Here is a 27,803-nt window from a genome sequence, read left to right as displayed (position 1 = left end):
GTCACCGACGCGTTAACAGGGGGATACAAATAATTACCAAAAATCCCTACATTTGACAGTAGATTGTATTGTTAAAAATAATTTGAAATTTGTGCTCGGAAGATTGTAATGCTACTGTCTCGCGTGTTAGAACTATTCCTCACGTAGACCAGTGAGGCAATAGAAATTTGTACTAGACTGTTGTAGGAGTTGAAAGTTGATAAACCTAGCCGTACTGAATATCTCCGAGATTTTTTTAAAGCGTCAAGAAATATGCAATGCTATCTGCTTGTGCTATAAACTATTTTAAAGATAAATTGTAAAGGGAGGGAAGAGAGAGCGTGGGTCTTGTTTGCTGTCGAAATTAACTGTATGTATAAGCGAGTCTATTTGACAGTGAACGTTGGTCAGTTCCCTGATAGTCAACACAGAGATAATTGTGGTAGTGCCAAAGATATCAGAGACGGCAACACTTGGGGGAGAGATACAAATTGACTTGTGAAATCTTAGCTCGAGAAATAATAACTCTTTCGTTAGGAATAAGGATCAATGATATTTAATTTATTAATTCTCACTGGTATTTCACCTATTACGTTCAGTATTCGTTGGGATCTAAATTACAGTTGGTCACCCGCAATTCGCCACGTTCGTTTAATTGCATCTTTCTAGGGTTCCGTTAAAAACCTGCGCAATTCGGATTCCAGGAATCCAGATGGCGCTGGCAAACTATCCGAGACACTGCCGAAATACCGTGGCGGATCAATTCCAGCAGATTTGACACAGAAGTGGGCGCAACAATTAACAAGTTAGTCACCAATTACCAAGTTACCGTTCGCGATAACCGCCGCGCGCGAACAAACACGTTCCACGTGGAAACGCTGTTATTGCAGAGTTTATTGGATTGCGTTTTCCAGGCTGGTGAATGGATGACTTTATTCATCCTCCTGATTGTTTCGCCTAAGAAGACTACCCAAGTTTTAAATGTGTCTTCTTTTTCACAAAGTAATTCTGATTTTGTCTACGTATAAAAATGCAACAAATTAATTCAGACGTTCGTCTAATGCCCGTCGAACAGTCCGATAAATGAAAGTTGAAAAGGTGTAATTAAGATGATGATGATGATGATAGAAGAGAGAGGGGGGGAATCTTCGTAGATAACTCGCACGCAAATTGATATGCAGCGCAACGTTTCTCTATCAACTTCCTTCCTGCACGAATTGAAGGGAAGCGTCAAATGGTTATTGCGTCGTCGGCTCGGTTTGCTTTTCGTTATCTCAATTCTGATGCACACTGACTGGGCCATAATTGTGTCGAGGTTCGCGTGTGCGTGGCCAACTAGAAACTTTAGCGCATTAGGAGGTTATAAGATGGTGCGATGGCCTCTCAATAGTCCCGCGACGAGAATTACCCAATTAGCCGTTTAGAGAGTTGTTGTCGATTATCAAGATTAATTCCTACATCGAACAGCGTTCAACACGAATATAAACGTGACTTTTCCTTCCCTAACATAACGATTTCTTTCTAAACTGAATAATTAGACACAATGCTATTTTAAGCGAATAGTTAGTCAATGGTAATAATAATAATAATAATAATAAAAATAATAATAATAATAATAATAATAATAATAGTAATAATAGTAATAATAATAATAATAATAATAATAATAATAATAAAAATAATAATAATAATAATAATAAAAATAATAATCGTTTATTAACGGAACTAAATTCCGCTTATACATAAGAAACGGCATTAATGATAGTGACGGTTGGTGATAGTAATCTTCACCTTACTATAAAGGGATGGAATTATATAGATTCGAGAATACCAAGAAGAACAAGAAAGAGACCATCATCTTTCCACCAATAAAAAACTTTTGAAGTAAGGAAATTTACTATTTATGAATTTTATCTACAATTTGTCTCCTTCTTGTATTTTAATTCTACAGCACAGTATCCCACTTTTATAATGGAATTAAGAATATATTTACAATCTTAAAACAGCTTCGTAGTTATTATCAACTATAAATCGTTTCGATTAAAAACACATTCGACGAAAAGTCTTATCTAAGCAAGAGGTAGATAACCTACTTTATGCTGATAATGCTATTTTATTTTATCAATAAATTATTTACTCGAAATTTTAAATTAACTATCTTCGCATTCCAGATCGATTCGTTTAAGTTAGCTGAAATATTATGCCCCACTGTAATGAGCGCTTCAGATATGACGGGCCCTGTACTGTCGAACAACGTCGATGAAGCCATGCAGGAACCCCTGATTTTCTGTACGGCACATTCACATAACCGCCTGGGCCGGAAACTAACCCGCTTCGTAGTTCGTAAGTACGCCGCCGTACGGTAGGAACGAATTCGTTCAACGAACGGATACACGATACGTAATCCTGTTCTGATACAATGCTATCGCTCACGGAAGCGTAACTTCAATCTTCCTGACATAAGAAATCTTAAGCCGGATCCAGACCAAATACGCTGCGCTGCAAACCACGCAAAAATTGCGCGCAAACCCGCGCAGCAGCTTCGTTCGTGTTCGCAGTTGTTCCGCACAACAGTTCTATAGAAATACTAGCTTTACTACTGGGCTTGGCCCGGAACTTAGATTCTGATTTTATACATTTTTTTTTTCCCAGAGTTTATCGTTCGAAAGTTTTTAGGCGACAGACAAACACACAAACGTATAGAAGCTTTCTGCTTTATATATTAAGATTGTTGCAGCATCCATCCAAACTAGACGCACACTCTCCTTTGATGTGCCGGCGTTTGTCAACGCGTGCATTACCATCTACCGAGCCTAGCACCATCGTACGGCGTAGCGCATTTGGTGTTGGATTCGGCTTTCAACTGCCTTGGTCTATTAAAATTTTTTTATATTTCAACTGCGCCTTCGAATGTTATAAAATTCGTTTTTGTTTCCCAACTATCTCCGAATGGAATTATTTGGTTTGGAAACGGCAATGCGGTGCTGAAATCGCTCGTCAGCTTAGAACGTCACATGTGGTGACGTAGCCGCAGATAAAATTCACACATCGCGCCCAGCCACTATCTGTGGTTCCATTAAAATTTCAAATTTTATTAAGAGAACAGAAGTAGCGTGTTAATTCGTCGCCAGAAGTACGCTAACAATGATCGTGAGAAACAGTTTGTTTAACTGAGAGCAATTCAACTTGTTTTCGCAACGAAGGATCCAGGAATATTATAGCCTTCCAGTCAGAGTTGGGCAAAATGTAATCCAATTACAAATTACAAAGTACGACCGAACTGTAATTGTGTAATTGATTACATACTACTTTCAGCAATCGTTCATTTAGATAGTTGACTAAACCAAATGGTCAACTACCTAAATTAACAAATTAGAGAAAATAATTGTGTAATTAATTACACATTATTTTCTGTAATTTGTTAATTTAGGTAGTTAACCATTTGGTTTAGTCAACTATCTAAATGAACGATTGCTGAAAGTAATATACAAAAGTATGAAAGTAATATACTTTTTAATACACAAAGTTGCGAAGAATATTTTGGAAAAATAGTGTAAATATTTACCTAATAGCAACGAAGTGCTTTGCAAATAGTTTGCGAACCAAATGAAACATTATCTTATATACTTGCATGTAAATGAAATGTATTGCAACAATGCCACAATCCACTCCCCTTTCCCATCGTTAAAACAGTAAATTTACGGTATAAATATTAAACAATTAACAAGAATTGCGAATTCCATTCGATCTGAGAAAACAACTAACGCGAAAAATGTACACCACTATGGAAATCAGAATGCTGTTTGCAGTGCATTCAGCTCTAGAAAAGATGCGAACATGCGACAGAAAAGAAAGAGGCGCGAAGAACATAAGAACGCCAACGCTGCCCTTAATGCGTGTACCTGACTGATCGAGAAGAATAAACCAAAAATCAACTGTAGCGTAGATATCAAAATTTCAAGTCGAGAAGTCTAAGTACAGGCATTCCCGACTTTAAAACAGAATTTTTTAACTTCTTCATTCGGTTACCTCCACCTCAGACGTACATTTCAAAACCACCCGTTTATATGTATCTAACATTTATTCTCCCGCAATGATCATACGCGTGTTTATAGTATCTACAATTTATTCACAATTTCCTGTACACGTTTCATTGAACGACGCTGTTCTAGTGCCCCCAAAGTGTCTTTTCCTCACCGCACAACAGCCGTACTGCTTTTCTTGCGTTTCGAGCAACGCGAAGAGAAATTCTATACATTCCGGCGACATTCGTACGGAGCTCTACCTAGTGGCATTAGATGTCGTGCCTGTATCTAGAGTTTCGTATATTGTATAACGCACGCAAAATGCAAGAAATATCATAGAAACCTGTATCGACACAGAAATAAAAAAAGAAAAAAAAAACACCAGGTGTAAAAGGCTCGACAGTAGGGCTGGGACTATTCGAATATTTGAGTATTCGAATATTTTACAAGTATTCGAATTCTGCGAATAAACTTCGAATACTTGAATATTCGAATATTTTACAAGTATTCGAATACTTGAATATTCGAATATTTTACAAGTATTCGAATACTTGAATATTCGAATATTTTACAAGTATTCGAATACTTGAATATTCGAATATTTTACAAGTATTCGAATACTTGAATATTCGAATATTTTACAAGTATTCGAATACTTGAATATTCGAATATTTTACAAGTATTCGAATACTTGAATATTCGAATATTTTACAAGTATTCGAATACTTGAATATTCGAATATTTTACAAGTATTCGAATGCTACGAATAAACTTCGAATATTTGAGTATTCGATTGTTACTATTCGAATAGTATGGTGTGAAGTGGGTCGAAATTAGCTTACAAGATTCCACCCTGACAAATGAACCTAAAGAACTTGATTTATAATTCACACCATACTATTCGAATACAACAGTATTCGAGTACTTAAATATTCGAATAGCATTCGAATACTTGAATATTCGAATAGTATCCGAATACTTGGATATTCGAATTATATTCGCCAAATAATTGAGCAACTGAAGTATTCGAATATTCAAATACCGAAAAATTCGACAAATAGTCCCAGCCCTGCTCGACAGGGAATACAACATGACACACGAAAAAAAATAAAAACAAAATAAGAAATAAAACATGAGCTTGGTATAAATACCATGAACCTCGCATGAATTAAGATGGAAGGTAGATGGAAAAGAGATAGCTAACCAAATGTCTTTCTACAACTGTAATCGTGTAACTGATTATTTATTATTATTTAAAAAAAAAATAAAAAAAATGATTTCACCCCTTTTACCCATAATATTCTCACCCCCTAAAAACTATTTCGATGTTCAGTTCGATGATGCAAGGAAAAGCGAACGTCGTTTGGCGTCTAACGAAGCCGTACCTGGAAAGACGTCCTTGGTGTCGGGATTATAAGGATGAATCCATCCGTTCCTCTGCTGAATAATGCACTGGAACATGTTGCCGTGGTGTGCGTGGGTCTCGGATTCGCGTTGATCGGCCGTAACGAATGAGAGAGCAGCAACGACGGGGACGAGGGCCGACGAAACAGGGTGAAAAAAGACACGAGATCCGTTACAGTTGGCGAGCTCCTTCGAGACCAACCGCCTTCTCGCCCCTGTTTCTCTCAAAAATATCCCTAGAGTGCACGCAACGGATTGATCGCGCGGCCGATCGGCTTCTTCACTGGATTATCGAACGATGTATCGTAACGTGAAAATGCCCGGAGCGATGGGCATCGACAATTCAGCTCAGCAGGCGGCAATCACAGCTTTCGGTCACGATCTTTTACGTCTCCCCGAATGCGCCTCCTGGAAGACACTAGTTCTTTAACTATCGCAAGCGCAGGGAGCAGCCTTGCATCTCATAAAGCTTCGTTTTCCGAAGGCTTCTCAAGTTATCGGCTCGTCCTGTACCACCTTAAGTTCAAGACTTCGATTCCCATCTTCGTTTCGATAGTCAAGGAGAATCTAACCTCATCTTAGTCAGTTGCGCTTGGTCCTCGTCATCTTATCTGGACGTCAGTCACGTTTTATCTCGAAGTCATCTCCCCCACTGGCTCGCCCCCTCTGTCACACGCATATCTGTGTGCGTGCACTGTTCACACTCGCGCGTCTTCCTGCCCACGGACGGCTCCTTCTCCTTCCCGTTTCTTCCCTTCAACCCAGGCCTCTCTCCCTCCGCGAGCCCCTCTCTACGAGCCGCTCATTCCCGTAGTAAAACGAAACACTGTTCGAGCGACGAGATCCCGCACGGTTCAGCACACGCGAACGTTACTCGACCGACGCACGAAGGCCTTGAAACTGCACTTCTGGCGGACTAGCCGAAACCCATGGTGCCCGCAGCCGGTACACACTGTTGTTGTACAGAAACAGTCAGGAGGACTGGCCCAGAGCAGAGACCGAGGGAAACAAAGGCGCGGCCAAGCAGAGGAAAGAACGACGAGAAAAGGAAACGAAGGCAGAGGTGGTCGCCTTCTCCCGCTGCTCCTGCGGCCAGAGGGTGGCTGGTCGGCTGGCTGGGATCGAACTAGATGGCTCGTCGCCAGGCAACCGGATTTTCTCTCTCTTTCCCTCGAGCCTCCCTCCCTCTGGGGCTTCTCCTCTCTTTCTCCCTCTCTAGCTCTCTGTCCGTCTCTCCCTGGTTGCAACGTTCGGTTCCGTACTCTGCTCTTCTCGCGTTCGCTAAAACCTCTCTGCTCTCCACCAGTCCCAACGCGCCCGTTGCTCTCGCTCTAGCTTACAGGAGGCGCAGCACACCAACTTCCTCTCTCATTCTCTCTCTCTGGCGACTCGCCACCCCCTGCAACCGCCGGAACGCGGAGGATTCTCGTACCTTAGAGATCGACCGTGCACCACTGCATTTCGAAATTACGATGCCTCTTTCGCCGGCACGTGTGTACATGTTCTTTTGCTCTTCCGAAGCGAATCCGAGGGATTCTAAGAGAACGAACGAAAATGTACGGGATAACCGTGATCTAGTTAGGGTACCTTGTACTTCAGGATGACCGAACGATTTAGAAGAGAACTAGTGAGATGTTTAAATAATTTTTTGTAGCAATGTTTTCTAAGTCATGAAACAGAAAAGGGTTTTAAATGTTTAGAGTACTTCAAGTGAGTCGATATGAATTACCCTCTGTATAATTAATTGGATGATCTGCGAGCGGTGAATTTTGAACGTGAAGCTGCCACGTGGTGGTTGCCACAACATATTAAGGTTAGGTTTTCATAAAGATAATCCGAGGCTACTCGTTGGCTAGTGTCTGCTAATATCATTAATATCATTAACCAATATTATTACCTCACTATCAGTGTTGTTTCAGGAAGGATTTAGTCCCCCCCTCCTCGCCATGTTGCGGCTACGTTAGAGGCTCTACATGTGAAGTGATATTAACTACATAAATGTGCATGCCAACGGCGGCGGAGTGGGGGAAGGGCCCTAAACTAAGGAGTTCAAGTCGAACAACGTTGCACCGAATTTTCGTGCTGGATGGATTATAACACCACGATCGTTAGGCGATGCGCGAAATCAGTGTGTACCTGTGGACTCGGTACAAGACAAGATCTTTAAGCGTATACTTCAAACTCGCCAGCCGATTCAGATACGGAAATTTACGTTGGAGGCGAGCTGAGACTGCAAGGAAGTCGGGAAACCAGTTGAATTTCAAGCGAAAATTCGAAAAGTTCTTGCCTGCAAATCAAGAACATGTACCGAGGAAAATTCCATGCCCAAGAAGGGAAGATCGAGAACGGGAACGGGCGCACTTCCCATCTCATAATTTAATCGCGCCTCGATCTCTCCATTGTAGAGTGCAGGCTCGTCACCGAAACGGCGATTCTTACGGCGCGTACGACGGTTCCATGGTGCATAGCGGTTCTCCAGTTCGTATAGACAAAAAAGAGAACGTTCCGAGTCGAGCCAAATCTCGCTGGGAACTTTCTACGCGCGTCGAAAACGTTTCACTCGCAAACGGGGGGAAAAAAGGGGACGAGTTTGTAGAAAACCGATTACCAGCGGGAGAAATTCCGTCGCGCTCCCGATGCACCGTTTCGAAATCAACTGAATCGCGTAATACCGTTGCGGGAGCGTCGAGCGCAAAGTGTATCGTGCAGGGAAGAGAGATGGAGAGAGACAAGGATGGGGGGGGGGGCCGAATCATTAGTATCGCGGAAGAGGGGGAGGGTTAAGGAGGGAGTGAGGCGAGAAAGAGACACTGTACAAAAGAGAGATGAAATAACAGCGTGAGAGGGAGCGAGTAAGTGAGAGGGGCAGGAAGAAATAAAGAAAGAGCGAGAGGGCGGGGTGAGCGCAAGGATGCAAGAGAGATGGCCGTGAGCTGGTAGGGGAATCAATGAGCGTTACTCGTGCCGCGGCTTTTGTTTCTCTCCTCGTCGCTCTCGGGCGAGATGTACTCTCTGTACACCAGTCTCCCACCGTGGTTGTTCTATATAGCCTCGTCCAACCCCTCGAAGCGTGACCGTGACTGTGACTCTGATCAAACGAAGTGCGCGTGTCCACCGTGTATATACATATACGTGCGCCGGCTTCCTCAGTGTTCGCTCGTCCCTGCCTGTGACTCGTCTCTCCACGTGGAAAGAGACGCACACGGCTGTTCGTTTCGCGGCCTGTATTTAACGCGACACACGTGCGAGACCACGCGCGTCCTTGCGTTCAACCAGTTTTCGTTTGGGCAACGAACATTTAACCCCCCCTGTGGGACAGGCACGCCGTCACCAAATGATCGCCTTAATAACCAATATTTGTATTTAGCCAACCTCTGCGCTACGCCCTGCCTGGCACCCTTTTCCAAAGTCCCTCCGTAGCCATTGCATGCCTTTTCCGCTTATTGTACGATTCGATGCGGCTTAGGAATTTCCAGCTTTATCCTTTGCAAGTTTCGTTGATCACAAACCTTTTCCTTCGCCCTGTCGGTAATCGAAGATTTCGTAAGTACTTAGTTGATGCACAGCGTGCGATGAACGCTCGCAGACGTTAGGGAACACGGTTAAGAACACGTGATCAACCCACCTTCACATATGGCGTATGTTGAGCTTGAAATCTTACCGCGTAAAGGGTTGACGATATCGTAGCCTTAAAATAGAAATTTTTGTATTTTTGTTCGGGAGAAGAGCACTCTGTTTGAAGATGGATCATGTTTGCTTGGGGGGGCCGTGTTCGCGGCGCAACAAATTGCTTTTCATCGGCCACTTCGACGGCCACTCACGGATCATCTTACCATCGGGGCTTGGTTTAACCTCAAAGCACTGCCGCTGCAACTTTTTTCTGCATTCCCTGGAACTTACTTTGTATTTCTTTGGGACTATGCGCAGGATAAAGGCACAATGAAGACCAACTCTTCTTACATTTCCGTACGAAATCTCGATTATTAGCGTCTCAAGTTTTGTACGAAATTTGTCAGGAAGAAAATAACAAATACAGGGGTCACTAAAAGAGAACACAATTTCGCTTTGCGAAATCGTTTTGGAGGTTATGTCAGTAGGGTGTGTCAATTTTTGGAATGTTTTAATTTTAAAAACGACTAGTGAGAAAACGGTACATTTTCAGGTTTAAAATTAACACCACTACCTTTAAATTTTGTGTAATACATTATTTACCTAGTTGGAATTTCATTTGAAATTATAGAAAAATACGAAAATTATTAAAATTATTTAAAAAAAAAGTTAATAGTTGAGCTTATGAACCGCAACAGAAGCAAACAAGAGGTCGCTTCTTTGATGGACTTTGTTAAATAGCATTAAATTTACTACATAAATGACAAATGGCTAAATCTGTTGCCAAAGTTACATATTTTTTCATTTTGTAATAAATACACATTTCCATACATTTTCATGTGAATGTAATAAACACTAATTTCCACATATTTTTATTTTCATGCTTTTATGTAAGAAAGACTCACTTTAAGCAGTATATGAATATATAGTTTGTAGTTAAATCTTACTTAATTTTCACTTTTTTCAACTGTGATTTGAAGCAACTAAACCTCACTCAAATAAATTTCTTAGGATAGTTTCAGATTCAGAACTAAAAACAGCATTATTTTTTTGTCACTAGTCGTCCTAAATTTTTCAAAAAATTTAAATTTACCCATAAAATTGACACACCCTATTACGCCAGTGATTAGAAGGCAATTCCAAATTATAAAAAAAAATATGAGTTGACGCACCTGTTACGTTTGAAGGTAAATGGAATCGTAAAATTCATACAAAAAAAAGGAGAATATATTTTCCTTAAAACGTTTTTGTAAACCATAATTAGTTAAATTATTTGAAAATGCCAAAGGACGGATAATGCAGAACTATCAGCGTCATCTGTTATTTAATTCCAGAATTATGATTATTAGATTTTGTGTTCGATCGGTTTTAGTAATCATTTTTAATATGAAAATTTAGTAAACGCTTATTCGTAATTATAAACTATCGCCTCTTTAGTTTTATTACCCCCTCCCTTTGGGTCTACTTTATAAATAAAATTACGAAATCAGTTTTTACCTGTAATTACATATGATCGCAGTTACGAGCCATCGCCTTTTTGTAATCGTTAAAATCTATTTCCGATAACAGTAATAAACAAAATAAATCTTTCAGTCACGAATGTAGCATTTCACTCCGTAATTCTATCACGAAATATAATCTCTGCTGAGGCCTTCGATAAAACCATACACTAAATCTGAAAAGTCACGAAAGCAGTTACGGAAAATGTACTCTGGAACTTACGCATTAGCAGGTTCGTAAGGGTCAGCCAAGTGGTTCAGAGGGATACCGCGCCATTTTATTAAATGCCGCTAACCTTATAGCGAAAAAGTACCGGGCCGTTGTGCGCGCTTCAACTCCACCTCTGAGTTAGTTCTCTAAAATTTCGCCCAGTAATTTATGTAACTGTTACATCGTAACGACAGCTTTTAATGTCGCTCTTCCCCTGAAAGAATAATTTCAATATGGAAAACGCGAATCAGTGGTTTGATGTAGTAGATTGAAGTTCATTCAGCGTGCGCCACTATTCTAAAACTGAACCCTCTATTCATGTGATCATTACGTAGCAACGCTATTTTAAAGCCGCAGATCGTTCGGGGGTTCCGACCTTCGCTCAGATAAGCGTGCAATTTCAATAATACCACTCGGCCTTCTTACTGCGCGCATATCCGAAAGTCTCTTTGTTGGCCCATTAGACTCGTCTATCAGTCTGAAACAATCGTTTCTGGCGCAGAATTTCGCAACGTGATTTCTAGAGGCGGAAATTAGAGTTTCCCTATTTTCCACGAGTTTCAGACAAAATTACTCTTTTTTTCTTACAATTCTTTTTTATTCGTATTTTTACGAATTAAGCAAGCGTGTTATATTCAATTTAAGCGTGTGTGTGTGGGGGGGGGGGGTCGTAATGTAAATTAAAAAAAAATGTAAAAAGAAGTTACGTCGTGTTTTTTCGCTATATACTTTAAACTCTGTTACGAACCCAGTGCTTCGTTCGCCTCCTGCTCCCCCATTTAACGTGGCCTGTCGGTGTCACCGAACACAACTATTGATTTGTTTTGCTAGCGAGATTACGATCTGCCGATGCACAGGCTTTTTCACGTAGCAATTATCCCTCGAAACGTGGATTCCACTTATAGAGTGTGTGACGATCTATCATCATTAGGAAAGAATTGTGCTTCGATCCCTTTTTTTTAGCGATTTATCTCAATTACTGGCTCGTTTCGATATCGTGTGTCATTCACCCAGATCGAAATTAAGGCTCGACGAGACGCTTGCTACGGGTTAATTAATTTGACAATGATATAGATGCAAGGGAGACACGTTATTCCTTTGTAACTGCATACTTCTTTGTACCCTGCGGGAACCAGGGTTGCTAATGAGCTGAACTAGAATGAATGGCCCGGTTCGTATGTGCGCCAGAAAATTACACTACTTCGTATTATACAGCAACGGGTTTACCCGGCTTGTTAGAATCTGAACGAAAGTTTCGTACTATTTATAGATCGTGGACAAAATGGAATTGGAAACATTTTTCCACTGGATTTAATAGAAATGTGACATAATATATATATATATATATATATATATATATATATATATATGTATAGTAAACTCTGCAGGGAATAGTGAAAACAAAAAAGAACAAACGAAAAATACATTTCTTCCAAATATAAGAATAAAAGTTAACATGTATTTTATTAATTTAATGAAACTAGTCTTCTTTAAACTTGTTTTGTTAATGATAATAATACAAGAAACGTTTCCTAAAAGCAAAATACGTAATCGTATTTTTACATTCAGGCAGCCGCATAGAGAAGACATGACCCTGTAGGATAGAGACACTCTCTTTGGCTCTAAAAATGGTCGGTTCCTAAAAACATCTGTCGCGGAGGAACAGGAAGCATCAGCCCCTTTTTTTTTGCTCTTTATCGTTTTCGAGGTACCATTTGGGAGGTGTCTAGAGAACAAGTTCTTTTATGCTGTTCAAAGCAGCGAACAATATTTTATAAATGAAATTGTACTTGAAATTAAATACCTCCAGTTATATTACAGAAGAAACGTTCGATGAGAAACAAAAGATGGTGTCGTTACTCGAAGAATATAGTATTCTAAAATTCTCCAATAATTACAACACAAAAATTAGAAAACAACACGCATCGGAAGATAATAAGATCGCGTTATATATTAAATCCTACTTCGACAAATATACATATATTACTCGCGTACATAAATATATTTTATTTAAATGATCATAAATCCAATTAAATAGAAATAAAATATAGAACTTCTAATTCTAACCAAAATGTTCAATCATTTATATTTCTAATTTATATAGTTTAAAAAAAATTATATTTTCAATATAAAATTAATTTAAAATCTATAAATTCTACTTAAAAATAAAAATTATTACCTTAATATTTTCAATACTATGCTCTTAAATAAGCTATTTAAATTAATAGATAATTACTATCAACAGATACATATAAATATAAATTTTTACAATCAGAATTGAATCAAGTTGTTTAACATTCATTAGATTAATCTAATACGTTATTTTACAAATTCTCAACACACTAAGAGACTCATACCAACCCTTCTCAAATCAACTCGAACAAAAATACTGCCTGCTGAAGAAGCTCCGCAGAAATGTTAGCTACAGGCGTGCATGATTTTCCTTATGTCGTCGGGGTCACCGGGAGATCGATATTAAAACGGACAATGTTGCAACCGTGCGGGGATATAAACACAAAAGCCAGAGAATGCATAGGAGGAGGAAGCAGCACAGTCAACCCAGTCACGCACGGCTCTGTGGAAGGAGTCGCGCCGAGAACAACGGAACTGTGCGCATGCGCCTCGAGGGAATTGAAAGAATATAGACACCATCCACTGGGCGCCTGAAAATGTTAACCTGTGTTGCGTATCCGAGGGAGCATGCGGAGAGGAGGGGAGAGGGAGGGGGAGGGAGGGGGGGGCCACGTTGAAACAAAATAAAAACGAGTTTGAAAGTTTGTAAACGGAAATAGGGATGGGCATCCGATGCATATACTCTCTTCTGGGAACTTCTGATCAGATTGTATTGAATACTGGACACGTTTCACGGGTGCATCGGTGATCGAACAAAAAATAAATTTCTACCATTTGTGGGAAGTATTTTTCAAATGTACGGTCTCTATATATTAGACGTAGCATAATTATTTTTTTTTTACATTTTTGCTCGGATGCTTTGTGTAAAATGAAACTACCCTATACTGTAAAAATAATGCACAACAGAAGGAAGACATTAAACTGTGTCTAGTGTGTGAGAATTTTCGCGAGAATGCCGTGAAACCGATCCCTGTTGCTTCCCACGACTTTAATATGCAGACGAGGCAGTTTCAAGTGCGCCTCGCCAACATTTCAACTGGGCGACGTGCAAGCACCTCGTTTTGTCCTTATCGAATACCATAGGTGCTGTAACAAGCGTGTGTCGATCGAGCGAAACGGAATGGGGGCCCCCACTTTCCCGTGTATTTAAACACGAAAATTCGCCATTTCGAAATGTTTCAATTAATTTTCTAATTATTTCCACGATGCGCGCTTCAAGGAATAAATTGCTCGCCGACAAATCTATAATTGGTCTATACAGTGGAAGTTGTATGCCATGCGATACCACTTTCGTAACTAGCTGAGTAAGAGGAGTGCAGTGCCATTTCAATCTGTAGCAAACAAGTTGGTGGCGCGCGTACAGACGTAATACAAGTGCACCAGTAAACTAGGAATGCCTAGCGCAACCTTCGCGCGCACCAACATTCCGCGTGGGGCGAAGTTTTCTCCAATTAATTACTTCGTACCAATGGTCGAAACGCAGATAACAGCGATTCGCTAGATCGCGAGAAGCCACTGCTGGAAACTGCTCGTTTGCCAAGCCCGAGGCAGTTGCAGCAAATTTTGTCACAAATTTTAAGTCGCGGGGAAAATATTTTTAAATTATGTTCTAGAAAATATGTCCCTTGAAGAAACACGGATTGGCTTTGCCGGGCTGCAAACGTGTAAGACAGTTTCGGATATAAACGTCTCTAGCACCTAAAGGCTGTAAAGGTTACAGAGCAGATGTGTGACGTTACGTATCACGAAACACTGTGAGCTGCACAATTCACGTTACGTAAGCAGTTTGGGGTTTTCGATGTCCATATTGTAAAAATCATAACGTACGAAATAGGATCAGCACGCGACGCACGCAGAAAATTAAAAAACTCATATAGCACGTACAATTATTTTCGAGGCGAAGGTCGCAAGTTACACGTACCGTGCATATAACACCTTTCTCTACACAAAAGCGTTGACGTTCGCATCATTCCTGGAAACCTAGCGTTGCTGCTCTCGCGTTGTCGACTACGCGTTATAACGAGATTTTCTAACATCTGCTGACCATACAATCCACGCCAGGCTGTTCCTATACGCTTCTCCCCGAAGCACGCACGCAAACCCATTAAAACAACGCGTTTCTACACGTTGAAAAACCTCAATTATCTAAGCCACGGGCCTACTGCGCCGTGGTCTAAACGAAATGAAATTGCACCTATTCAATAAGCAAAAATTGGGTGCACACAGATTATAGTCCCAGTTTAATTTGATTTATACGATCAGAACAATTAACTATCGCCGTTTAATAATTTCATGCGAAATGATCACCGAAATATCTTTTAATAAATTCCACTGAAATGCCCTTAAAGGCGATAATCACAGGCACACAGATTCTACCAAACGTTAATTTCAAATTCTTTGTATCGCGGGAAGCGAGCCTGCTGGCAATCGACACACGATACGCCACTTGCAAAAAGGCTAGCTTTCTCCCTGGGGTAAAGAAAGGGAGAAAGAAAGGCACGCGGCCACGTAGGAAGGAGCAAGGGAAAAGAGACGCACAAGTGCGTGGATGCAACTTACTGTTAAAGACGAGCAGCTTCCGCGTGGAGCCAAGCCTCTTGATGGGCGACTTCACGCCGTCGATTTCTTCTTCGTCCATCGCACTTCCTGGCGGTGTTTCCGATTTCCGTCCGATCCCCTCGAGGGCGGGGACGCAACACCCGGTCCAAACACACACACAAAACCGACAGTTTCTATGAACACGAGCAAAGAATACTCTTGTCACAGTTTACAGCATTCTCGGGCACGAGGGGGTCACTGCTTGGTCGCTGAAGTCTGTGAAACCGGTTTACCGGTTCCTTCGTTTTTCTAATCTGCACTGCACACGCTATCAACGAGTACATGTGATGGCTGTGCGTACCGGCTAGCCCATCGAAACGGGGGGGAGGGGGGTGAAAAAGGGAAACGAATGAAAGGCGAGAAGAAATGCTAACGAGCGAGCGGCGGAACGAGCGAGCGAGCGAACAGGCGAGCGAGCGAACAAGTGAACGGCGGGCCGCTTGCGCGTCGACGGGTCGAATCGCGATGCCACGAGCGAACCTAGCCGCGACGCAGGTCACCGTGGTAACGCCGATCAGTTTCTGGCTATCTCGAGACTCACCGAGGATATTCTTGGACTACTGTATATTAATTCAAGTTCGGGGGAACCGGCGTCGCTACTACCGTCACCGTCACCGTCGCCGTCGCCGTCACCGTCGTGCATCGTCACTTGGCCGCCACGCCGCGTCACTTTTGTTGCTTAGCAACTGTTTCATGCCTGGGTTACGCCACTATACCGCCATCTACCGCCCCCACTCCGCACTACAAATTTGAATATAGCCGTTTATGCAATTTACTGTGGCGGGATAACTGTAACCACAGACGAGGTATAGAATAGACTGAACATCTTATGGGATTTTGTGTCTCTAGCGTAATTGTGTTTTCCCGTGCGGCTCGCTTACCTGGGCCGGGAAATTCCGCACAGCTCTTTGCGACGTTAATTTGAAAGAGACCATTCTAAATTTTTCGAAACTCGTGCATCGCTGCTGTCCAGCGGTTGCTAGCACCCCTCCGAACGCCGGGCCGGTGAATTGATGAGTGGATTGCATCCGTGAGGTGGTGTTGCCATTTTCGTCTGTTCGCGCGCGCGTGGGTTGCAGTTTTAATGGTTGACCCTGTATATGTATACATACACTTGTAGGCAGGGCAGCGCGGAAATCCCGTACGGCGTAACGTATTTAGCGGTGGGGGAACACCACGCATGCGCGCGATGGCGCTGTGACGTCAAACCAATCAACGCCAAGGTGGGAAACGAAACGGCGCCACCGTCAAGCTAAATCAACTAGCCAAGGGAATCGGTTGTCGACATTGTTGCGTGATTCTTCGAGAACTAATTACAGCGAATTCGGTATCTCGCTTCGGACTCTGCGCTAGTTCCAGAAGATGACTTGGATTGGTTGATTCTTATAGAGCTATCTTCGTCTCTATCAGAAACAACCAATGGGGTGCCCCGTTTGCTTACTTTGTATTCGTCGACGTTGTCACGCTGGCCAATAGGGATATACTATTCGGACTGAGAATACCGCTCCTAGAGTTTCTCGACCGACTTCTTTCCATCGGGGCACAGTGCATTCCTATGCATGCATACAAACCAAGAGGGGAATACGGTTGATCGTGGAGAGAGGGTAAACTCGTGGGCGAAGCCGAAAACTACCGAAAACCCACGATCCACGAATCGCTCCCCCATACCCAGCGCTTGCGCTTTCAGTGTTTCTTACTTATTAAAGCTTCTACCAGCTTCTACTTATACATGCTTCTGCTACATGCTTGCAGATTGAATCCGTTCCGTGTTGCGTACTGTTCTCCACAGAATTATGAAAGAAATGATTACCTTATTATAACTTTTTCGTTTATAAACTACGTCAAAAGTAATGACATTAATTAAGGACATGTATATTCTAATAATTGGACTCATTTAGTAGCAATGCGTATTCCCTTTTCAGGTTAAATTAGTGTCTCACACTTGTGATACCACATACACTGAAACCTGCAAGTCTTCAGATCTGTATAAATATGGCATCAATCTTAAAAACATTTAACGGCTTTCAACTTTTTAGCAAGTGCTTAAAACGAAGGTATCGACAGAAAATTTGCATATTAATCTAAATGGTGTATTCTTGTTGCACATTCAATATCTTTAAATATAGTATCACTTGTAATACAGTTTTCTGTTTACTTAAATACTAATTCTTACAATGTCACGCTGCGTATGTATATTAACGGTATCACAACAATTTCAGTGCTGATATGATGACACCACCCAGTCGTGGTAGAATGGATCCTCCACCTAGAAAGCGTCACCCAGAATGGCTTCCAAAACCAGAACGTGTGGTATGCATTTGCAAAATTTAAGGTACATTTTCTTACCCTTGCGCTTAGTACATGCTATGTAATATCGATGTCTCTGTTAGAGGTACAACGAAGCACTTACCCCGGAAAACAAAGAATTCCTTTCGGAAGTTGTAATATCCAAGCAAGGTCTTATAAATTGGGAAAACCAATCACCATTGAATGCAGAATTAATTCAACCTGTTTCGGAATGGACCAAAGGATCCAAGCGTACTGGCTTAATCGGCAAGAAAATAGGAGTGTACCCTATGTGGCTAAAAAATGGGAAGAGAGTACTAAGTACTTTGTTACAGGTAACACTCCCTATTAGAATCCTTCAAAATATACCTTTACGTCATTCGCGTAACTCCACTGTATTCTTTTCAAGATCATAGATAACGAAGTCGTGAAATACATACCACCAGAAAGCTTTGACCCAGTTGTGCGAACCAAACATAAACAGATCAGGAAAAAAAATGGTTGCCTTGTAGTAGGCGCGGTGAACGTTGATCCACAGTTAGTGAGTCGAACGAATCATTGTCCCCTCCTTTTCAAAACTTTCTCGCGATTGAACAAACTATTCACGTTATTGATTTTCACAGATTACTAAGGAGTATTACGGGATATTTAACACAGCTGGAGTTACACCAAAGAAAATGTTAATGAGATTCATAATTTCGCCAGATGCTGTCCTCCAGCCGGGAACCCCATTGACCGCAGCTCATTTCAAGCCAGGAGAATTCCTTGACATTAGAGGAAAAACGTAAGCATTTTGCTAACATCCTTAATTCTACATCAGACATCCGACGATCCACTACGCTGATTTTCTTTCTATTTACATGTACGAATATAGGGTAGATCGTGGCTTTCAGGGTGTCATGAAGAGGTGGGGATTTAAGGGAATGCCTGCGTCTCATGGAGTAACTAAAACTCATAGAAGACCAGGCAGTATTGGTTCAGGAAATGTAAAGGCTAGAGTAATGCCTGGTACCAAGATGCCTGGGCACATGGGAAATCGTTGGCGTATTCTCAAAGGTGTAAAGGTAATAGACACTTATTTCACCTATTATAGGATCCTTAACAAAAAATTCTTCACGTGTAAGGAAACACATTTTGTCGAAAATTTCAATGCTGCAAATAGACAGACTATCCTTGTAACGATCATTTGCGATCTGGTGGATTAACATTTTCATGGAAACACATTTTTCTTTACAGATATTACGAGTAAACACGAAGTACAATGTAATTTGGGTGCTAGGTCCGAACGTACCAGGTGAAACTAACAGCTTCTGTTATTTGTATGATTCGCTTCTACCAACAAAAAGAAATACTACGCCCAATTTTCCCACGTTTTTACCGAACGGCGACGAAGACACGCTACCGGAGGACATTTATGCGGATGATGTTCACGCGTTTAAAGATGACACGATCGAATTCACCCCCGAATCATAATTGTGATGACAATATAGTACATAAAAAATTTTTGTAAAAAGAACGTATTTTGCGCAAACAATTACAAACACACCCATACCCCCCGCCTCTCTCTCTCTCTCCCTCTCCCTCCCTCCCTCCCCTCTCTCTTTCTCTTCCTTGAATTATTATGTTACTCCCGCACGATCAAAAGTTTGGATAAAAATCGGCACCTAATATTGCCGAATTTACGTGATAGCTTTATTAATCGTCTGTTACTTCTTACAGAAATATTAACAAAATGAATAATGACATAGTCGTAAATTAAGCTAATAAAGAGTAGTCAATCGATTCATTTATTTAGTAATCAATATTATTATAAATTTAACATGCCTAAAATATACACGAATCGTTTTGTAAATGTAACATCGCTAACCAAGACTCATCTCGAGTTAGAATGGACAGCAGCATGAACAAGCAGTAAAATTATTCTTTTACTTCTTTTCCCTCTGTTGCTCCTCGGTTTAGAGAGCGAGTTAATCATGTTGACTAATATAATTTACTCGGTACGTTGCATATTCCTAGCTGCGTCCGGCTAAATTCCGCTCCGCCAATGATATTTTAGTATGTGCAATTGAATAAGAGAAAAAAAAAAGAAAAACCGGAAAGTAACGTGTACACGTCCTTAGAAAATTCAAAATGAAAAGAGAAGAACTAGGCTCCCCCTCTCGTTTCGGAAAGAAACCCCTTTGCTCCTTTTGCATCTTTTGCCCCAACTCCGTTCCGATATCCCTTATTATATCGGGCAAAAAGAATTAATCAGTTTACTGTTACGGCTTTGGATTAGCAGGAGAAAGAAAAACATGATTCTTGGTTCAGCGGTGGCATATCGATATTGCCACGTGTCGTCATTGGAGCAAGAACGAGACATACAAGTAGGAAAGGGTAAGCAGAATGACTCCGTAATGGAGTTTGTCGGGGGACGGCACGATCGGATAAAAGATAATGGAGGCCCTTTCAGAATTTAAAACCTTCGCTGGGACTACTAGGCGTCTCTTCGAACTCGAATCTACCTTCTCCAACCGAGGGCACCAAATTCATGTCGTCTGTCTAAAATCATACAACATAATATGTTCCAGTATGACACAACTAACAAAAACGAACTACATACTAACAAGGGCACATTCCCAACCCGAAAATTCTGATTTCAATGAAATTTCGCGTGAATGTAAATCACATTAGAGTATACAAGATATTTTTTTGCGGGAATTCACTCTGAAGGGGTGAAAATCAGCTTTAAAATTATCGCGTTTTTTCGTTTATATTTATTATTAATTTCCCTAGAAAAGACTAATCGCTCCTTGCATACTCCAATGTGCTCTAGATTCACACGAAGCTTCAATAATATGAGAATCTTCGGGTTGAAAATGTTTCTTTGTAAGTAGAACAGTTACACACCTCTTCGGAAAAGTATTGCTCGATAATGTCGTACGCTAGTTTATAAATTTCTACATTTTCGTGATTCTGCAGTGCTTCGATCTTGTCCATACCTGCAAATATAATTTAATACGTATACGTATGCACATCGCACCGGTACGCTTTCAATAATGAAAACGCTTAACACCTTCAATGCCAGGCAGTACCAACCTGAACACTCTTCGATCATGTTAGCCAACTGTTCAACCTGAGGTCCAGCAACTTTCAGCATGTTATGTATACCGTCTAAAACAACCTGTACAACTTGAGTATCTTTGCAGGAAAGGAGACCACAGAAAGGTTCGATGACGCCGTCTTGTATAAGCCGCGTTACTTGATCTCTGTTACCACTTATCGTTAAATTACTGATGGCCCATGCTGCTTCCTTCTGCGTTTGGAATTCACCCTATTCGATGCGATCGAATGATATTAAATACTTTAGCCGCGCATTGTTTGATCAATTCTGAAGGAGAATGCCTGGGTTACCTTCGCCAAATTTCGAATAATAAGCGGCAATAGACCAGCATCTATGACGTCTTGAACTTGAGACTGATTGCCTGCGGTGACGTTAGACAGGAACCAAACTGCTTCTTTACAAATTTTTTCCTTCTGATGGGTTAGTAAATTGGGGAAGTGCGAGAGGGCGTCGCAGTTCAACACAGTCTGCGTTTGTTCGTCCGTGCCCGTCACGATATTACCAATCGCTCTCAGAGCAGCTGTTTGCACTTTGACTTCCTTGTGCGAGAGAAGCGGTATGAGACGAGGCACCACGCCACTGTCTATGACCAGTTGAATTTGCTCGTTACCGCCATCGGTAAGATAACTCAACGCCCACACTGTATCAACAAGGATCTGCAATGCGCACGTTGAACACGATAAATATAACGTGACGCGATACATACAAGATCATTTTCGCGCGTCACTCACGTTGATGTCTGTGTGGTGAATGAGCATGTTAAGAGCAGGCAAAATATCCTTGATCGTTTTGACAGGTGGCGGTGGATCTTTATTCCTACATAAATTCACGATCACCCACGTCACATTGCGTAAAAAACTAATTGGTATATCCGGCTTAATAAACGTTAACAATGGCTGTACAATACCGAGATTAATAACATAATCCCTAGATGTTGGACCGTCTCCAATAATATTTCCTACGAAAAGAAAGTGTCATCAATTCCAAGTGCGCCCTCTGTTTCTAAGTCCCGTTACGCACTTGCGACCAGTCGCCGGCAACTTGGTCGCCGAGAGACCAAAATTCGGGCAACCGAACGGAGCGACCAGACCGAGCAACTCGATACCTATCCGTTTCGTAGAGAGCGCCAAGCAGAATGGACGTCGCGGAGATTGTTGTAATTATGAAGTACATTGAAAAAAAAAAAAAGAAAAAGAAGAGGCGATATTGGGTGCATCCTATATTGGAAGAACGCCGCCAAAAGGAATGTTTACTGGTTTTCTCATTCTCAAATAAATGCACCATTTCTTCTTATTGTTTTTTTAAATGTCACGATTGGAGTATTCATTATATGACAAGTTCCAAATTGCCTTTCGAGATTCAATTCGCAAAATAAATTTCTGCGTATCGAAACTCATTTCGTTGCTTGCAGGTGTCTGGTCGCCAACAAAACCGCTTGTCGTGTGAACGCGTGCATTGGAATCAAGTCGCCGCGACCACTTGGTCTCCCGTCTATCGCTCACGTTTTCGTGGTTGCCGCGACCAAGTGCGTACGAACTCCTATGTCTCCGTGTAACTCGTGGTAGTCGGCAACTTGTCGCAAGTGCGCAACGGGGCTTATTCTCGCGTTCGATCTCATACCTAAAGCCCATACAGCTTGCTCGCAAACGTTTTGCTGACTTGAAAGTAACAAATGTAGGAAATGTGGAACGGCGCCAGCATTAACGACTGCTTGAGTCTGAGGCGACGTTCCGCTTGCAATGTTTGTTAGAGCCCACGCTGCCTCGAATTGCAGAGATGAACTGTGAGACAGATCATAGCGCATGTTATGGGTTATCCGGATCGCTAGGAGTGCATACGAACTTGAACAGTTTCGTACCTATTGTGCTGTTGAAGACAACGAACTAGTACCGGTAAAATGCCACTATCAATTAATGGATCGATCGGAGGATTACGATCTGAGGACAGTAACCTTCTTGCCGATTGTACAGCTTCTAACTGAACATTTGGATCTGAACTGCCAGCATTTACTACCAGCTCTGTCAAACTGATTTTTGCCAGATGTTTATCAACGTCATCTTCGTCTGGAAGAAAGGGTTATCGCTTAACAATTAAATTTTATTTATCGTTCAATATGTGTGTTTTATACGTATTAATCTATCGGAGGCTTGGGAATCAAGTGAACGCGGCGGCCGATTTTCAGAGGCATCGCCTCCTTTCTCCCGCCGCGCGTCTCGACCCCCGCGGCGGCCGAGGTGCTTGGAGCGCCTCAGGCCCGCACCACGCGAACCGCGCAAAACAAAGACGCATCGAAAATCGTGCTGTCTGGGACGATGTGGAAACCTATCGATACAATGTCGCCCCAATGCGCCACGAGCGGTTCATATGGTACGGGCCTGAGACGCTCCAAGCACCTCGGCCACCGCAGAGGCCAAGACGTGCGGTGGGGGAAAGGAGGCGTTGACTCTGAAAATCAGTTGCCACGTTCGCTAAATTCACAAGCCTAGTCTATCGGGAAGATCTTGAAGAAATTTCAGGAACATACCTGTAGAATCTGTAATAGGCACGTTTCTTCGTTTTTGTAAAGACTCTTCGCGTTTATTTTTACGCAACTCCACTGTCACTTCATTTCGTCTTCTTCTCATTTCCTAAAACATTTAATCCATTAATTACCCACAGCTACTGAAATGCAAAGAGTCATTAGCGATACCATACGGACAAGAAATTTATAGTTTCACTAAAATCCTAGTACTACGCAACAAGCGCTAATACCATATTGAGCCTGTTCTGCAATAGTACACAACTACAAATATTTGATCAAGTTCCAAGTTCGCATCAACATACAATCACGCTGTAGAATTTATTATTAGATATTAAACAATGATTCTATAATATGGTAATGCCCTCCAAGGTAAACGCAAAGGGTTCAAACACACTCTACTAGTCTTTAATATTGATCGTAATACTCCTGACCATCTCCCTCGGTAACACAGAAATATATGAAGAAATTCTGGAAACTATACAGCCATTACAATATTTGTCTGAAAAAAAAGGGGCAAGAACATCATAGATGCATAAGCAATGCTTCCAGCAGACGTGGGAAGTACCGCTTGTAATCAGTCGATATACTCCTCGTGGCTAATCATAATACGATCCCTCTTAGCCGACAACGCGTTTGACAATACCGCCCTAAGCCGAGCGACACGTTTCATTTATTTGAAACACGACCATCAACGGTACGGCGATCGATGCGAGAATCGCTACCAACGGAGCGATACAGTCGCGCGATAATCTACGCGGAATTCAATCACCGGAACGACAGTACGAGTGTATCGAACTAAGTAGATCCGAGAATATCGCAGGAGGTAGTGGCTGAGTGCGGAGTAATTTCGATGTCCAACGGCTCGGAGCTAGGTCCGGACGAATGTTCTAGGCGCGCGAGTTAGTTACGCAAAGCAAAGGGCACGCTGTATTACTCACATCTTGATCTTTGCCTTTGTTCTTAAAAACCATCATTCGGTTCTTGTTTAGCATTTCCGCCGCCATTTTTTCAATAACCAATCCTCCGTGCTCGCGTATATATTGATGTGTGCCGGCACCCAGTACCCGTGTTACTGCGAGAAATCCCGTAACCGTGTAATTGCAGCCTATTTACTTCGACAACTGCATGCCGTCGCGCGACAACCTTAATGTACGTCAATATGCAATATCATGCATAACACTCGTCCCTCGGATGACGATCGCCACACGATGTTCCCTGTGGTCACGTTTTCCCAACACGAACGTAGCGTTTCGACCGTTCTGAAACGAACGTGGACTGGGCCTCGGTAAGGTGGCGCTCAGTGGCGCTCCAGGACGATCACTAGTGGCAGTACTGAAAACCCTGCCACTCGCATCGTTACTGTTAAAACTTGTATATAGATCGGATCGATTTTGTCAGCCGAATACGCTAACATTGATAAATAAAATTAAAATAAAAAGACCGAAATCGTTTTTTTTTAACGCACATTTCACGGGCAGAATGCTTTACACAGCGCTTCGCGTCACGAACGGGCCATTTATCGGAAAGACCCACTAAAACGCGCAACATTACAACGCATTACAACTCGACACAGAAATATTAATTGTATTAAATAGTCGACTTGTACCAATTTCAATTATAGATGAAGTAGATTTATGAAAATATGTTCAGAAAAATGCAATGTAGGTATAGTAACTGGAAAAGATGTAGGGCGGTTGTAAATTAAAGCATCGAGTGACAGGGAGTGACAGCACCGACTGATGTAGCGTCTTCGATTAAGACTTCCGGTTCGTTATCTTCTCATATTTCTGTCAAATCGTTTGTGCCGGTGCTCGAGAGACAAGACATGTTTACGATTTTTACTTTACAGATCCATCGAGTTTACGGTCTCCTCGGTATAACTCTTCCAGTTGTTATATAGGTATCTCTCTTTCCACAAATGCATAGCAGAGAGCAGCTCAACCAGGTTTAACTTCAGACGGTCGGCCGGTCGACCATTCGGCATCATGGACACTAGGCGTCAAAACGGCTTTCTTTCGGAAATTTGGCAACGTTGCATGTCACTAGGCATAATTCAGCGGTTATAGTGACATGCAACGTTGCCAAATTTCCGAAGGGAAGCCGATTCTGGCACCTATATAGTAGACATATGAATATAGGGACGGAGGGTACGGTTAGTACCTTATAAGTTAAACAGTGATCATTTATAAATTTGAAGGGAAATATGCATCTTCAATTATTAGAATATATAAAATTAATTAAAACAGATACTGATTCAAAATAATTTATTATTTGTATGAAATTAAACATTACACATTAACAATACATACTTATTACTATACTTATTATTAAATACATGTAATTTGATACATTTCTTTCACTCACCCCTAAAAAGTGTCATTTTATTTAAAAAATGTCGTTAACTATTAGATTTATCAATTTGTCAATTTCACAAAAATGGAATAACATAACATTACATCATACTTATATTTATTCAGTAACTACATTAATAAATAAATGGGTAATTAAGATAAAAGTCTATTTATTCCGAATAAGAAATAATACAGCTATTTACCGTACATAAAACTAACTTAAAGAACATACAACTAATAGGCATACAACTACAGGCAGTCTAATGCCCTTTGAAGTGTATTAAATTTGTATAGAATTGTCTACACGTAGACATATTGCTTGTTGCTGACTTTGAAATGTAAAACAGTCTTGTTTTGACATGTTTTTGTATAATGCATCTCATCAAATGAATGCGGTGATTTTCAAGTGTGTCCTGATTGTGGGCATGTTCAATAATGTTCTGGAAAATTATTTTGCAACCTAGAAATTGAGTAAGTACCATTATTGGTAATGTTTTTTGCTTGTAATTGTAAGGCTTGAACCCATTTCTGTCTTTTAACCAAATCTTTTGGAAAACTAAAGCAGCATAATGTTTCCAATTACGTATCAATGCTTCAGACTTGAACACAAACTTTACCTCAAAATATCTATACATAAAAACCAATGCCTCTTATCGATGATACGTCACTCTTTGAGTTCATTCTGCTTCTTCACCACGTTCTTCTCTTTGTTTCTTTGCATTTTCGCAGTTTTTCACGACACACTTTCCTTTCACAGTACGCATTTCTGTTATGATCAACGTTTCGTTTCTGAGCGAATTTGGTTACCGTCAGTAGCGTGGTAGTTAGTTCATACGGCGCATTAATCACGTAGTAACGAAATTCATTGACCAATCACCGACGTCCCACCACCGCATGCGCAGTATCGTGTTCCCCCCTTACTTACGCGAGCTTAGGCCCCGCAGCTTAGTGCTCCGTCTCCTCTATTCTTAGGTCCATGAACGTTACACATGGTAGTACTGCGCTTGCGCCGAACAGTGGCCAATGAAAACGAGGCACCCCTTACCTCGTCCCCGTCTCGCGACGAGTCCCCCCGCACTGGCAGTTAGCCCCCTTGGTCGGCATCCATTTCGCGCGCACTGGCGCGCATAGACATATATAGACGGAGCAGAAGCTGGGACTATAGGCTAGGGGAACGGTAGGCTTGGAGGGGAAAAGGCAGAAGTCAGATACAGGCACGTCGGCCCGACGTCGGGTTAGCTTCGGAAGCATTCGGAATACATAATCACTGCGTTACCCGATTTACCTGTATCGCTCCCCTTACCGCGAATCTTACACCCCCTCAGCTTACGCTCTGTCTATATATGCCTATGGGCGCGCACTTCAACAGTATTTCGTGAATATAGCCTGATATCCATGGACCATAGCGTTAACAAGTGTTGATAAGTGTGATCATTCAGCGCCACTCGCGACTTGACTTCGAAGCTTATCTTTGACCATGGATTTTGGTGGGAGTGCCACAAAGTGCCAGTTGGCATGTATGTATGTACTTATTATGTGTGTATGTCGGTGCCGCCACATTATAATCTAGCTAAAAAACACTTCCGAATATGCTTTTAACAAATGTGAATTTCGAATGCAAATCTATATTCATATCATTTCATTTAAACTTTTAATATCATAACATTTTATGAGGTCTATACATATACGCATATACACACATACGCTTTCTTGAATACCCAGTATACCATGATGCGTATCTAAGTACATTTATTAATCTTTATTAATCATGAAAAGTTACTATTTTAGTAATATAGATATTTAATGATATTTAATTTGAGTGATAAGGTTTAATAACATAGATATTTTAATTTTATCTACTTATTAGATAAATATTAATTTATCTAAAATCTATTTAGGTTTCGAAAAATTGATATTGCCAAATGTATAGCAATAACAAACATGGAAAACAAAGTTGGAAGATAGCAATTCGTGATTTCAGTGTGCGTTTGTCAAGAACACCGTTGTGAACGGTGCAGACATCTCTCCTTGTAGTGTTATTGGCGACAAAGGAACAGGGTGATCAAGGTACCCCATTTTATCGA

The 27,803-nt window shown here is 41.4% G+C and overlaps 3 protein-coding genes across 9 annotated transcripts in view; 1 reads left to right on the top strand and 2 right to left on the bottom strand.

Moving 5' to 3' along the window:
• Positions 1-16,058, bottom strand: part of LOC143367490 (SLIT-ROBO Rho GTPase-activating protein 1) — a 38,698-nt gene extending 22,640 nt beyond the window's left edge. For 2 of the 7 annotated variants that reach the window (XM_076809346.1, XM_076809367.1), the window contains exon 1: positions 15,420-16,058. In XM_076809346.1, coding sequence (XP_076665461.1) covers positions 15,420-15,498 — 79 coding nt within the window. In that variant the 5' untranslated portion in view covers positions 15,499-16,058. Of the gene's footprint in view, positions 1-5,389; positions 6,937-15,419 lie in introns of those variants that run through there. The other 5 variants (XM_076809377.1, XM_076809453.1, XM_076809356.1 and 2 more) reach the window with 5 other exon arrangements.
• Positions 16,059-17,170: 1,112 nt separating this feature from the next.
• Mrpl3 (mitochondrial ribosomal protein L3) lies at positions 17,171-19,836 on the top strand. The gene is made up of 8 exons (XM_076809577.1): positions 17,171-17,305; positions 17,381-17,512; positions 17,678-17,768; positions 17,849-18,079; positions 18,154-18,285; positions 18,368-18,528; positions 18,619-18,808; positions 18,981-19,836. Exons 2-8 carry the CDS (start codon positions 17,451-17,453, stop codon positions 19,215-19,217), a joined length of 1,104 nt encoding a protein of 367 aa, XP_076665692.1. The 5' UTR covers positions 17,171-17,305; positions 17,381-17,450; the 3' UTR covers positions 19,218-19,836.
• On the bottom strand, positions 19,500-24,646 carry Kap-alpha3 (karyopherin alpha3). The gene is made up of 9 exons (XM_076809528.1): positions 24,307-24,646; positions 23,372-23,474; positions 22,706-22,910; positions 22,468-22,628; positions 21,579-21,805; positions 21,138-21,503; positions 20,823-21,057; positions 20,634-20,725; positions 19,500-20,285 (listed from the first exon to the last, which is right to left on the bottom strand). The coding sequence occupies exons 1-9, from the start codon at positions 24,370-24,372 to the stop codon at positions 20,193-20,195; spliced, it is 1,548 nt and encodes a 515-aa protein (XP_076665643.1). The 5' UTR covers positions 24,373-24,646; the 3' UTR covers positions 19,500-20,192.
• Positions 24,647-27,803: the final 3,157 nt, after the last annotated feature.

This window comes from Andrena cerasifolii, chromosome 1 (genome assembly GCF_050908995.1).
Source record: "Andrena cerasifolii isolate SP2316 chromosome 1, iyAndCera1_principal, whole genome shotgun sequence".
NCBI lineage: Eukaryota > Metazoa > Arthropoda > Insecta > Hymenoptera > Andrenidae > Andrena > Andrena cerasifolii.
This window is presented reverse-complemented; position numbering and strand designations above follow the sequence as displayed.